The sequence below is a fragment of the Bubalus kerabau genome, chromosome 11 (assembly GCF_029407905.1).
Source record: "Bubalus kerabau isolate K-KA32 ecotype Philippines breed swamp buffalo chromosome 11, PCC_UOA_SB_1v2, whole genome shotgun sequence".
In the NCBI taxonomy this organism is placed as follows: domain Eukaryota; kingdom Metazoa; phylum Chordata; class Mammalia; order Artiodactyla; family Bovidae; genus Bubalus; species Bubalus kerabau.
The window spans coordinates 75,937,502-75,951,612 of NC_073634.1; the positions used below are offsets into that span (position 1 = coordinate 75,937,502).

Genomic DNA, 14,111 nt, shown 5'->3' on the forward strand with positions numbered 1-14,111 from the left:
GGAAGGTGATTCACTCCAAGAACCTGCTGCGCAGCGGCACTCTGGTGGGGTCCTTCAAAATGGACGTGGGAACCGTGTACTCCCAGCCAGGTGAGTAGCTGCGTGGCTGGGTCAGTATTGGTGCCCACGGCTCCAGGAGCACGGGTCATGCATGCAGCCCCTAACACATCTCACAGAAGCAAATGGGGACAGAGCCTTGCTGGGAACAGGTGTGAACTGTAGTTGAAATTGAAAGAGGAGTGGAGGGAAGAGGAAAGTTCTGAGTCCGGGAGATTCCAGGGCCCACACAAAATCAGAGGACAACATGCCCTTTGTATAGGCTGTGCTCGCAGTCAACCTGAAGGGGCAGACCCATCCTAGATTAGCCTCCTCCTCTGACATCTGGTCTTTCCTCCACCCTGTCCTGGGTCCTAGGAGCTTTGGGGGGACACTACTTGTCCCTGTCTCTAGGAGGCTTTCGGTCTGCAATTGGAGACAGACAGTAAGTAGATAGTCGCAGGAAACAGGAGATGTACATATGGAAAGGGGCCAGGATCAGCTCTTCTGAGGAAGTCAGGGAAGGCTGCATGGAAGAGGAGACACACCAACAAAAGGATTAGAAGTTTGAATAGGGAGCCAGAGGGTTGGGGCGTGGAACAGAAGGGATGGGTGCATCCAAGATAAAAGTACAGCAGCCACAGAGCCTTGGGGGTATGAAACAGCAATCTGAACTATTCAGAGAGGGGTCAACAGCTATACCTGGCAGGAGCACAGGGGAAGGGTAGGATGAACACTGGGGGCTAAGGAGAGCTGCATCAGGAGGCCCCACAGGGGATGCTAAGGTCGGCAGTCTTTCCCCCAAGCGCTGGGGAGCCTCAGGTGGGTTTGAAATGGGGAGTGAGAGAGGGAGGGTCTCTTTAAGGGCTTTGTCTGGCAGCCGTGTGGAGATTGGCTGAAGGGATTGGGGACAGGAGGGCTGCAGGCCAAGAAACCAGTCAGGACATTCCTCCATCTGAAGCCATACCACACATCTGGGGGCATGGCCAGAGCTGGGACCTTGCCTCGGCCACCCTTACTCAGGGACCTCTGCCTCCCGGGTCCTGAGGCAGGCAGCACTGTGGCCCCAGGGCCCCAGGACCTGATGACCTGGCCTCCACGGCCTGTCCCAAGGGTGGCTGCAGCCCTGAGTAAGGCCAGCCGGACAGCCCCCGCTTCTTGCCACCACAGAGCACCAGTTCCACCACAAGTGGGCCGTCTTGTCCGACCCTGACGACATCTCCGCGGGGCTGAAGGGCTACGTGAAGTGCGATGTCGCTGTGGTGGGCAAGGGAGACAACATTAAGACTCCCCACAAGGCCAACGAGACGGATGAGGATGACATTGAGGGGTGAGCTCCCATCCCTGCCCCGCCCCTGGAGATCTGGCCCAACTCTTCCTGGGGTGCAAAGGGAGCCCCTCAGGGTGGACTTGGCCCAGAGACCTCACCTTCCATCTCCCTTATCCGCCCACCCAGATGGCCCTGCTCTCCCTGGAAGGACTGAGGCCAGGGCCAGCCTTGGTGTCTGGGGACTCTCCTCATGGGGCAGAAAGGACTGGGGGAGAGTCGAGAGTGACAGTCATTTGACATGCACGCTGCCGACTATGAGAAACTTGGGGGAAAAGTGTGGATTCCCAGAGCTGCGAGGCCTTGAGTCTACACCCAGGAGAGCAAAGGGATTTTGTTTTCTGAAGCAATTCCAGGGAGTTGCCAGGGGCTTTTCAGAAATATTCTGGAACCTTGTCTGGATTCAGTGGGAAAAATCCAGGATCCAGTGGATCACGCCTTGCTTGAGCCAGGGAGAGAGAAAGGGACCACTGGTGAGGTTTTTGCATAGAAGACAAAAGATGTGACACAAAGTACTCATATATTTTCATCTGTTTGAGCCTTATCGTATCCATGGGAGGTGCATGTTATTATTCCCATCTTAAAGCTGGGGAAACTGAGGCTTAGAGAGATGGGGAGATTTGCCCAGGATCCCACAAGAAGCAGGTGCCCTGCACTCCAGTGTCTTCAGTTCTGCTATGGACCTTCTCAGCCATCCTTCACTTGTGGTCCTGGGCCCCAGAGGCATGGGGATGTCGGGGCAGGAGTCGGCCAGGTGTGGCCACCACAGCCCTAGCTGTTCATGCCGGCAGGAACTTGTTGCTCCCTGAAGGGGTGCCCCCTGAACGCCAGTGGGCCCGGTTCTACGTGAAGATCTACCGAGCAGAGGGGCTGCCCCGCATGAACACAAGCCTCATGGCCAATGTGAAGAAGGCTTTCACTGGTGAGAACAAGGATCTGGTTGACCCCTATGTGCAAGTCTTCTTCGCCGGCCAGAAGGTATCGGGGTGCAGGAGGCTGGGAGTGGGGTGAGGTGCAAGGGACTGGGCGTGGGGTCCTGGGGATGAACATGAGGCAAAATCAGAAGCCACGAGGCTGGCCTTTGATCACCTTGGCGCATCACCTCGAGAAGTAGGGAGAGAGAGATGAGGGAGTACAGCTCAGAGGGGCCGGGCTGGGGCCAGGCTGGGCCTTAGGGATTATCCCCCGCCCCCAGGTCACCAAGCACTGAGGGTGGGGGGCACTGGGAGGGAGAAGGGCTAGAGAGACTGGGGTGGAGAAGAGGATGGAGATAAGTACACACACGTACACACACACACACCCCACATGCACACTCGTAACACATACACACACACAGACATAGATGCACATGTGCACACTCAGGCAGGTACACGAATCCTGACTCTCTCTCCCTCCCACCAGGGCAAGACTTCAGTGCAGAAAAGCAGCTACGAGCCACTGTGGAATGAGCAGGTGGTCTTCACAGACCTGTTCCCCCCACTCTGCAAGCGCATGAAGGTGCAGATCCGGGACTCGGATAAGGTCAATGACGTGGCCATTGGCACCCACTTCATTGACCTGCGCAAGATTTCCAACGATGGAGACAAAGGTCAGCAGCTGGGGACTGGAGGTGGGACTTGGGGCTAAAGGGAGTGGGTAAAGGAGACCCCTCCACACACATGCGCGTGCACACACACACACACACACCACCACCACCACACCACCAGCTCTGTCCCACACCTCGGACTTAAAGGTGCCACCGGCCTTCATCAGTAGCCCTTGCCTCCAGGGAAGGGTCAGGTCTGCACAGAGTTGCCTGGGTCCACTGAGCCAGGCTGCCTGAATTTGAACTCCAACTCTGACAGCTAGAAGTTTCATGAGCTTTATACCTGTTTTGTCATCTGTAAAATAAAAATAATACTAATTATATACATATTATGCGGGAGGGGGGTGTGGGCGGGAGGTGTGCACGTGCGCACACATTCAGTCACTCCAGTCGTGTCTGACTCTTTGCAACCCCATGGACTGTAGCCCATTTGTGCCTGTGGAATTTTCCAGGCACGAATACTGGAGTGGGTTGCCATTTCCTACTCCAGGGGATACTCCTGACCCAGGGATGGAACCCACATCCCTTGCGTCTCCTGTATTGGCAGGCAGATTCTTTACCACTGCACCACCTGGGGAGCCCATATATGTGTGTCCTACCGCCATAGCACCTATCTATTGACTTGTAGGACCAGAGCATTGAGCTGGGGACCAGGGATACAGAGCAAGGGAGGAATCCATCCTGTTCTCATGATGCTCCCTGGGGATGAGGCAGACGGGTGTGCTACCAAATGCTCGAAACCTGAGACAGAAGGCACAAAAGCCACAGATTGTATGGTTCCGTTTGTATGAAAAGTCTAGAGGAAGTAAATACATAGAGGCAGAAAGCAGATGAGCGGTTGCCAGGAGGTGGGAAGAGGAGGGAATTGGGACAGACTACTGAGAGGTACGGGGTTTCCTGAGGGGGTGAAATGTCCTGGGTGGTTGCACAATGCAGTGAATGCCCTGAAGACCACTGAAATGTGTCCTATAAAGTGGTGAATTTTATGTTATGTGAAGTATGTCTCAGTTTTTTAAATGCTATATTTTTTATAAACTGTGGGCTTTCCTGGTAGCTCAGACGGTAAACAATGAGCTCCTGCAATTCAGGAGACCCGGGTTCAATCCCAGGGTCAGAAAGATTCCCTGGAGAAGGGAATGCTACCCACTCCAGTATTCTTGCCTGGAGGATTCTATGGACAGAGGAGCCTGTCAGGCTACAGTCCATGGGGTCACAGAGTCAGATACAACTCTGACTAGTTTTTTTATAAACTAAGCAAAACAAAAACAAAACACATAAGGCAGAATTGGATCCATGCTACACATGAGACACAACAAATCCTAACGGGAGAAAAAACAGTTGGGACTAGGAATTGGGGCAGAAAGCAAAGAACTAAAGAGCCTCTTGATGAAAGTGAAAGAGGAGAGTGAAAAAGCTGGCTTAAAACTCAGCATTCAAAAAACCAAGATCATGGCATCTGGTCCCATCACCTCATGGCAAATAGATGGGGAAACAATGGAAACAGTGACAGACTTTATTTTGGGGGTTCCAAAATCACGTCAGATGGTGACTACAGTCATGAAATTAAAAGATGCTTGCTCCTTGGAAGAAAAGCTAAGACAAACCTAGACAGCATGTTAAAAAGCAGAGAAATTACTTTGCCAACAAAGGTCCGTCTAGTCAAAGCTATGGTTTCTCCAGTAGTCATGTATGGATGTGAGAGTTGGACTATAAAGAAAGCTGAGCACCGAAAAATTGATGCTTTTGAACTGTGATGTTGGAGAAGACTCTTTTTTTTTTTTTTGAGGATGCAAAAAAAGATATATTCATACACTTGAACAATTGCTAAAAGTGGAAGTGGGGCTGTGGATTACATTATAATGTAGAAACCATATGATTTCCTGATGTTGGAGGCTATATGCTGGTTCTGCAGGAGAAGGCACCCCTTTTGGATAAAATACATAGACTATTTTAGATGATATGGCAAATGTGAGTACTTTTTCCCATTGCTAGGAGTTTTCCATACATTTTACATTACTGGAAAGTAAATTACGTTTCAAAACAACCATGTCAATACCACAAAAGAAATTCAGAGTAGACAGGCATGAAACTTTCTTGGGTAAGGCCAAGACTTACCCAGACGAAGTTCAAGGGAAGCTGTGATGCTCACTGCCCTTGAAGGAGTCCACATGGAATGAAGAAGTACTGTGGGAAGTCCACTAGTAACCACCATGTCTTGGGTCCTCTGGATGACCCGGCTCTTCTTGTTCCATCCAAGCAAAGCTGCTTCCATCAGTGTACCAGATTTCCTCAGGATTGGTCAGGGAATCTTCTGACAATTCCTCTCGGGGTTTTGTCCAGTGGTCCAAGGTTTCTGCCACATCCAGTTGCACCCTTGGCTCCAGCCCTGTGGTGGTTATCTGTGACAGGCGGGCTGCCCGGAGTGGGCCGTTTCAGTCCTCTTGAACAATCGTGAGGGTAGGCTTGGCGCTTGACCTTGAGGCTCTTGGGTCCTGAGGGCAGAGTGCCGCCCAGTGTCCCAGTTGACAGCATTTGTGGCAAGCCGTTCTAGGAGACTTGTCACGGTTTGGACACTTTTTGGCCCAATGCCCTGCCTGTCTACAGATCAGGCATGTCTCGTGCCTTGTCCTTCAAGGACTCGGGGTTTGCCATAGGGCTTCTCTGGAGGGCGGCCAGCATCTGGGCATGCCTTGTCTCTTTCTTTCTCTCCTTCTCCTGGGCCTTGGCCTCCTTCTCCTATTCTCTGTTATAAAAGGTATTGGTGGCTATCTGGACCATCTCATCTAAAGAGGCAGCAGGGTCCTGCTGTTGTAGATGTTGTAACTTAATTCTGATATCTGATGCACATTGGGACAGAAATTTGTCTTTTAAAATCACCTATCCTTCGTAAGAGTCTAAGTCCAGATTGGTAAACTTTTGGAGTGCCTCTTTTAGCCTTTCCAGAAAGGCAATGGGGTTTTCATTGGGCTACTGAGTTATTGCTGAGATTGGGCACAGTCCCACAAGTTATAGGCTTTTTTGTTTTCATGAGTGGACTTCCTTAGGGGTGAGTCTTTCTGGAGCTTATCCTACCCAGAACTGTTGCAACCTGAGAGCCAGGCGTGCCCGGGTCAGGGTGCAGATCCCCAGGCAGGCTGAGGAGTGACAGCCTCCTAGAGATCGAATCCCCGGGCAGGTGGAGGACTGATGGCCTCCCAAGAATTGGGTCCCTGGGCAGGTCGAGGCGTGACGACCTCCTGGGGCCCCTGGGACTAGTGGATCCCCAAGCAGGTTGAGGAGTGACAACCTTTCGAGGACCAGATCCCTAGGCAGGTCAAGGCGTGATGACCTCCTGGGACCCCCGGACTGGAGTTGGGAGTCCCCAAGATCTCCAGTGTGACCAGTACTGGGTAGGATTAGGGGGTCGGGTATTTATAGAGTATTTCCCTCCCAAAGCCAGCTATTTTCTGGTTGTCTCTCCAGAAGATTGTAGAGGCAACCTTGTGGGTCTGGATGGGGCTCAGGAAAAGAGCATGAAACAGGAGGGAAGGGGGCAGAGCACAACCTTAACTGGAGGTCTTCTGGAATCTGAGACTGGGCCACATGAGCTTTCTGCTGAGTTCGTTTATCGCTGTCCCGGTTTCCAGCATGATGGGCCTTCCCCTGCACTGGGTTTCGTCGCCTTCCGCTTCTAGCGTGGGAGCTTCCCTGAGTTGGGCTCCTGCTGTGCTTGGCCTCTTCCGCGCGGAGATTGTTTCAGCCAGGTTAAACCCGAGTCCGGCACCATAGATGTCACGCGAGTCTATGTTCCTCAGTTCTCTGTCTCGTGACAACAAAGATTTGGAGTGACGGACATTAAAGCCCTCGGCACATCACAGCTCTCAGGTCTTGGACAAATCGTGTTATAGCTCTTAGGCAAATCAGTGTTACAGCTCTATTTTATTTAGAAGATAGCAGGAGAATCCATCCTCGAAGCGTGAGGGCATGCCAACCCAAAGACTCGAAGAGAAGAGAGTGGGGGAGCATGCGGTGGGGGGCAGGGGAGAGAGAGAGAGAAAGAGCACCCACACGCAGGAGAGAGAGAGCTGGAGAAGACTCTTGAGAGTCCCTTGAACTGCAAGGAGATCCAACCAGTCCATCCTAAAGGAAATCAGTCCTGAATATTCATTGGAAGGACTGATGCTGAAGCTGAAACTCCAATACTTTGGCCACCTGATGTGAAGAACTGACTCGTTGGAAAAGACCCTGATGCTGGGAAAGATTGAAGGCAGGAGGAGAAGGGGATGACAGAGGATGAGATGGTTAGATGGCATCATCGACTCGATGGACATGAGTTTGAGCAAGCTCCAGCAGTTGGTGATGGACAGGGAAGCCTGGTGTGCTGCAGTCCATGGGGTTGCAAAGAGTAGGACATGACTGAGTGACAGAACTGAACTGAGGAATTGGGGGGAGGGGCACTTCATGGAGGAAGAGAGTTTAACAGGTAGAGACAGAGACACAGAGACAGAGAACCTCTCCTTTGGAGAGGAAAGGAGGGGTGTGCAAAAGCAAGTGACACCCCGGTGGAACGCAGGTCTGCACAGACAGCAAAGGGCTGGAAGGCCTTGCTGGGGAGCTAAGAAGGTGAGTTTGTCCTCTAGGAAGATCGTAGGCCACCCTGCAACAGGTACTAGAAAGCAGGGACCATGACTTTGCTCCACAGAAATGGATATGTGTGTATGTGGAGCCCCACCGCCAGCTCAAGCTCCTGCAGAGAATAAACAAACACAGGGAAGTGCCCCAGAAGTGAGACGGCCACCCCACAGCCGCCCACAAACAGCAGACACAGCTCGCCCCGCAGCCCCCTGTGAGCCCCGCAGCTGCAGGCCCTCTGCTGCCTCAGACACTTCCCTCAGCTCAGCAGCCAGGAGGTGTGGGCCGGGAGCCCCAAAACAGGTCTCTCCACCTGAGCGAGCCCTTGACCCCCTGCACCCCTGCCCACAGGCTTCCTGCCCACGCTGGGCCCCGCCTGGGTGAACATGTACGGCTCCACACGCAATTACACGCTGCTAGATGAGCATCAGGACCTGAACGAGGGCCTGGGGGAGGGCGTGTCCTTCCGCGCCCGCCTCATGCTGGGCCTGGCGGTGGAGATCCTGGACACCTCCAACCCTGAGATCACCAGCTCCACTGAGGTGCAGGTGGAGCAGGCCACGCCCATCTCCGAGGTGAGGCCCCGGGGGGCTGCGCTCCCCTCCAGAGCCCCCCAACCCTGCTCAGCGCCCCTTAACTCAATGCAGCCTGGGCCTGGGCTCTGCCAGTGTCCACCCTGCCTGCCTCAGGGGCCCAGACCCCAGGGTGAGGCCTCCCTCCCCAGGAAGCAGCAAGACTTCCATCCCCTCCCACTGCCTGTGCCTGTGCTCTGCCCATCTCTGCTCCTTTCCTAGCCACGGTTGTCCTTGTGCTGGACAGAGCAGCCTTTCCTGAAGGGACAGGCTGGAGGGCCAAAGGAATTGGGCCTTCAGTATCTGGCCTCCTAGTTCCACAGTTGGATGGGATGTCCCCCACCACTAGCCCCAAGGGCCTGTCCAGAGACAGAAAGAGGCCTGGCCCCAGCCTCAACATGCTGGTAAGCTTTCAGGGTGGCTTGAACCACCTTCCCCACAGAGCTGCACGGGGAAAATAGAAGAATTCTTTCTATTTGGAGCCTTCCTGGAGGCCTCAATGATTGACCGGAAAAATGGAGACAAGCCCATCACCTTTGAGGTCACCATAGGTGAGAGCTGGGCTCACAGAGGGGTCTTTGGGCCCGGGGACTACAGAGTGGTAACTGCTGGGCCTGCTGCACAGCTCTGGGGGGAGGGGGACTTTGACCACTTCCCTCGAGTGTCCTCAGGCGCCCACACAGCACACAGTGACTGCACATCATGAGTGCACACACGCCCCACAGGGTGAACCTTAGGGCTCAGCGAATAGGGACGTGAGAAGGAAACACATCCTCTCTGCAGAAGGGAGCAAGGCCCCCATAGGACTAGAGAGAAGAGTCCTGCAGGGTCCATGTCTGGGGCTGGACCTTGAGGACATGGCCCCATCCTCTGGCTAGTGTCCTATGGTATCTGAGCTCACACAGAGCCCAGCAGAGACCCCATTCCCTGACTCTTGCTTTTCCCAGCCACAGACCCCCTGGATTGGAGGGCAGGGTGGGGCCAGGTGGGAAAAAGCCTCTAGGCCCTCAGGTGCCCCCTTCTGCCTCCAGGCAACTACGGGAACGAAGTCGATGGGCTGTCACGACCCCAGCGGCCTCGGCCTCGGAAGGAGCCTGGGGATGAGGAGGAAGTCGATCTGATCCAGAACTTGAGTGATGAAGAGACTGACGAGGGTGGGGGCTTGGCCTCGGTCTCCTCCACCCCACCCATGCGGCCCCAGATCACCGACAGGTGAGCCAGGCGGGACAGGGGCCTTGAGAGGCCCTGCCCACTGCCTGCCATCCTCTGGTGGCCTGTCCCTTGCCCGCCTGCCTGGGCACCCAGTCCTCAGTCTCCCACCTGCTCCCACCCCAGGAACTACTTCCATCTGCCCTACCTGGAGCACAAACCCTGCATCTACATCAAGAGCTGGTGGCCTGACCAACGCCGTCGCCTGTACAATGCCAACATCATGGACCACATCGCAGACAAGCTGGTCAGGGCCAGGCCCGGGGTGGGAGGGGAACGGCAGAGGGGGCGTGCTGCTGAGGGCCTCGCCCAGCCTGGACACCGCCCCTGCCTCACACAAGGCCTGTCTGCCCAGCAGATTACCATGGGCATCGAGAAGGGACTGCAGAATGGCCCCAGCAGGTCCTGTGCTCCTGTCCCTGCCCCATTCCCAGGAGCAGTCCAGGGTCTGAGGGCTTCCCAGAGTGGAGTCTGGGAATTGTGGCCCGTCTAGTATTGGGTTTCCCTGGAGGCGTCTGGCCAATCCCTCTCTCTCTACCCCCTGCCCCCTTGCATCTGATCCTGGGCTCTGTCCGACCCCTGTGGGTCCACCAGGACCACAGACTCATGACCCAGAGATGGCTTCTTCCTCAGGAACCAAAGAGTCACGAGCATGACAGCTTCCGGGTTCTGAAAACAGAACCTGGAAATTGGTGTTTCTGGGCTTCCCTGGTGGCCCAGAAGGTAAAACATCTGTTTGCAATGCGGGAGACCAGAGTTCAACCCCTGGGTTGGGAAGATCCCCTGGAGAAGGAAATGGCAACCCACTCCACTACTCTTGCCTGGAAAATCCCATGGACAGAGGGGCCTGGTAGGCTACATTCCACGGGGTCGCAAAGAGTCAGACACGACCGAGCGACTTCACTTTCACTTTTCTTTATAATGGCGGAGCACTCCAGGGATGGTGCTCACGGGAGGTCTTAGGATACTAGCCCCTCATCCTCTTGATGAAGGAGGGAGATGTTTGGAGAGGCTGACGGGGGCTGTGGCTCACACTCCTGGTTCACAGGAAGAAGGCCTGAATGATGTGCAGGAGATGATCAAAACGGAGAAGTCATACCCTGAGCGTCGACTTCGGGGCGTCCTAGAGGAGCTGAGCTCTGGCTGCTAGTGAGCGGAGGGGCTGCCAGTGTGGGGTGGCAATGGGAGGCTGGCAGAGAAGGAGTCATCTCTGCTAAGCCCTGCTCCCACCCCCAACCCCAGCCGCTTCCTCTCCCTCGCGGACAAGGACCAGGGCCACTCATCCCGCACCAGGCTGGACCGGGAGCGTCTCAAGTCCTGCATGCGGGAGCTGGTGAGGACACGGCTGGACCACTCAGGGACAGAGGGAGGGTCTGGAGGTGAAAAGGGAAGCCGAGGTGGGGGGACATCCGTTTCTGAGGTCACGGCCCCCAGGGCCAGCCCCTCCATCACATGTCACAACCTGAGCCCTGCTTACACCACCCCCTCTCCCCACCTCGCAGGAGAGCATGGGGCAGCAGGCCAAGACCCTGAGGGCACAAGTGAAGCGGCACACGGTGCGCGACAAGCTGAGGTTCTGTCAGAACTTCCTGCAGAAGCTGCGCTTCCTGGCAGACGAGGTGTGCCCTGTGCCGGAGCACGGTGCCAAATTGACGCAAGGCGGGAGAGGGCCCTCCTGCTCTGACAAGTGTTGAGGGACAGGGCTGACCAAGCCTTTCATCCTGTCCCGGGCTCTTCCCATTCCATTGGCGGGAGGAGAAGGAAGACCCAGTATCCGGTCCCCTCCCTTACGGGGCATACTGGCCTCCCCCACCCCACCCTGTCCCAGCCCCAGCACAGCATCCCTGATGTCTTCATCTGGATGATGAGCAACAACAAGCGCATCGCCTACACCCGGGTGCCCTCCAAGGACCTGCTCTTCTCCATCGTGGAGGAGGAACTGGGCAAGGACTGCGCCAAGGTCAAGACACTCTTCCTCAAGGTGCCGGAAGGGGAGTGGATTAGCGGCGGGTGGAGGGGCTGGGGGCTGGGCTACTCTCAAGAGGTCATCTTCCTCTTGGAGGGAGCAGCGTCCACACCCCTGGGTCTGCCAGGCCTGAGTGGACAAGATGCTCAGGGAAGAGCTAAAGAGAATAGGAAGGGGGATCCCGCCCTGCCCATCCCCTTCTGTGCTGTGTTTCCCACTGCACAGCCCAGTGGGATGGCTGTGGTGGCGATGGGCCCCCTCTGACCACAGCTTCTTCAGCTTCCTGCCCCTTCCTCATCCTGCGGGCTCTGGCAGCTGACCCTGCACCCACCCCCCAGCTGCCGGGGAAGCGGGGCTTCGGCTCGGCGGGCTGGACAGTGCAGGCCAAGCTGGAGCTCTACCTGTGGCTGGGTCTCAGCAAGCAGCGCAAGGACTTCCTGTGTGGCCTGCCCTGCGGCTTCGAGGAGGTCAAGGCAGCCCAGGGCCTGGGCCTACTCTCCTTCCCGCCCATCAGCCTGGTCTACACTAGTGAGTGAGGACTCCCAGGTCTGGGTGGCCCCGGCTCTGAGCCCTCACCCGGAGAGGGCACGCTGGCTGGTGGCCTATTCCCCGAGCCTCATCCTGCTCTTCCCACAGAGAAGCAGGCCTTCCAGCTCCGCGCCCACATGTACCAGGCTCGCAGCCTCTTTGCTGCCGACAGCACCGGCCTCTCGGACCCCTTTGCCCGTGTCTTCTTCATCAACCAGAGTCAGTGCACAGAGGTGAGGGTCCCGGGGAGGAGCGGATGGCTGACTTTGAGAGCACTGGGGGGCCTGTGAGTTTCTGGGACCTGGAGAAACAGAGCAGCCAGTACCCAGATCCTTAGAGGGAAGGCTTGCAGATAGCTGCAGGACCACACTGGTGAAGGCTTTAATCGTAGTTACGTTCAACATAGAAGACAGGGAAGACGTTGGCGGGGGGTGAGGGGGGACGGTCATGAGCAGACCTCATAGCAGCCTTCATTTAAGATTCCCCGAAGAGTCAGAGAACATGGCACTCCTGCCCCCGAGTCCCCCAGAAACCACAGGAGTGACTGGGGGTGACTCCTGCTCCGGTATCTGCCCACCCACCATCACCCCTACCTGTTACCTGTCTACCCCACCCTGCTGCAGGTACTGAATGAGACCCTGTGCCCCACCTGGGACCAGATGCTGGTGTTTGACAACCTGGAGCTCTATGGTGAAGCTCATGAGCTGCGGGACGATCCCCCTATCATTGTTATCGAAATCTACGACCAGGACACTATGGTACGGGTGGGCTCTGGCACTTGAATTGCCACCTCCCCAGCCCACCCCCAGAGCCCCTTGGCCAGGGTTCTTGCCAGGAAGCCAGGGGTCTGGGCTGCTGACCAGGCCTTCTGCGAGACCCCAGGTGTCTTCTGCCCTCTCACTGCAGCCTGACCCCTCCTGATGCTGTGGGCCTCTGGGGTTTCAGGAAGGAGACAGGCCAGGGAGTCCCTGCCTGCTGCACAAACAGACCAAGCCCAGGCCCAGCCGTGCCAAGAAGGCATGCTGTCCCCAGCCTTCCCCCATCCTAGACCTCCCAACTCCCCCCATCCCTGTGTACACAGTCATCTGCAGCCTCATAGCTCTCCATAGGTGCTCTGGAGTGAGGGAGTAGAGGATTGGGGTGACCCCTCCAGAGCTGGGGAGCCACTTACTACAAGCCACCCCAGCTACTGGGAAGCCCTGAGTGAGTTCTGGACGAGCACTAGCACTATTTCTAGATCTGCATCTGCCATTCACTGCCAGCCTGGCCTGGAGCTAGCCTAAGACTTGGTTTCCCCATCTGTAAAATGGGGTGATCACACCTGCAACTACATGGAGCTATGGTGAAGACTGAAAGAGATCCTGGGTATGAAGGTGCCCGGTCAGTTCAGGCATCAAGAGGCCACCTTGGCTGTTTGTTGCGTCAGGGCAAAGCTGACTTCATGGGCCGGACCTTTGCCAAGCCGCTGGTGAAGATGGCCGACGAGGCGTACTGCCCACCCCGCTTCCCGCCCCAGCTGGAGTACTATCAGATCTACCGGGGCAACGCCATGGCAGGGGACCTGCTGGCCGCCTTCGAGCTGCTGCAGGTGGGGCTGCTGGAAAGAGGGGGCTGGGCCAGGGGCCTCTCTCCTCCCCATCCTGCTGTGAGGCTATTGGGACTGAACTGGGGGTGTGGTTCCTGTAGACCTGTGTTGTTTGGCCTTTTCTGTCTCCCTAGATCATGTGGCACCCAACTGGTGGGGGGAGAGAGCCCTCTCCCTGGGCTCACCAGGATATGACACTGTGTCCCCCATGCCCCAGATTGGACCAGCAGGGAAGGCCGACCTGCCGCCGATCAACGGCCCAGTGGACATGGACCGAGGTCCCATCATGCCTGTGCCTGTGGGCATCCGACCCGTGCTCAGCAAGTACCGGGTGGAGGTGCGTGACGGCTCCACCGGCCCTCCCGGCCCTGCCTTGAACAGGCCCTGCCATACTCCGCTTCCTGGTCCCCCTCACCCTTTCCCAGTCAAGGATTGTATGCACACCTCACACTGGTGGCATCAAACGCCAGGGTTCTTCAGCAACCTCAGGCCATGCCTCGTTTTTCAGAAAAAGACACTGAAGTCCCAGGAGGGGAGGTGACTGGCCCAAGGTCACACCCGGGAGCCAGCGGCAGACCCCAGCTCCCGCCCATCCCCTGCCCTTTCTGCACTGATTCACACTGTCCAGGACCTTTCCCAGCCTCCGTCCGCCCCCACACCCACCCTCACCCCCCACCCACAGCCCCTTCAGG

General features: G+C 56.3%; 1 protein-coding gene across 3 annotated transcripts in view; it reads left to right on the top strand.

The window, feature by feature from the left end:
* The window catches only part of OTOF (otoferlin), a 91,045-nt gene that overhangs the window by 61,968 nt on the left and 14,966 nt on the right, over window positions 1-14,111 (top strand). For all 3 annotated transcript variants that reach the window (XM_055539148.1, XM_055539147.1, XM_055539149.1), the window contains 17 exons: window positions 6-90; window positions 1,207-1,366; window positions 2,155-2,341; window positions 2,765-2,951; window positions 7,911-8,134; window positions 8,574-8,682; window positions 9,163-9,343; window positions 9,467-9,587; window positions 10,389-10,489; window positions 10,583-10,673; window positions 10,843-10,959; window positions 11,169-11,321; window positions 11,645-11,834; window positions 11,943-12,067; window positions 12,458-12,592; window positions 13,261-13,422; window positions 13,637-13,756. In XM_055539148.1, coding sequence (XP_055395123.1) covers window positions 6-90; window positions 1,207-1,366; window positions 2,155-2,341; window positions 2,765-2,951; window positions 7,911-8,134; window positions 8,574-8,682; window positions 9,163-9,343; window positions 9,467-9,587; window positions 10,389-10,489; window positions 10,583-10,673; window positions 10,843-10,959; window positions 11,169-11,321; window positions 11,645-11,834; window positions 11,943-12,067; window positions 12,458-12,592; window positions 13,261-13,422; window positions 13,637-13,756 — 2,448 coding nt within the window. The remainder of the gene's footprint in view (window positions 1-5; window positions 91-1,206; window positions 1,367-2,154; window positions 2,342-2,764; window positions 2,952-7,910; window positions 8,135-8,573; window positions 8,683-9,162; window positions 9,344-9,466; window positions 9,588-10,388; window positions 10,490-10,582; window positions 10,674-10,842; window positions 10,960-11,168; window positions 11,322-11,644; window positions 11,835-11,942; window positions 12,068-12,457; window positions 12,593-13,260; window positions 13,423-13,636; window positions 13,757-14,111) is intronic.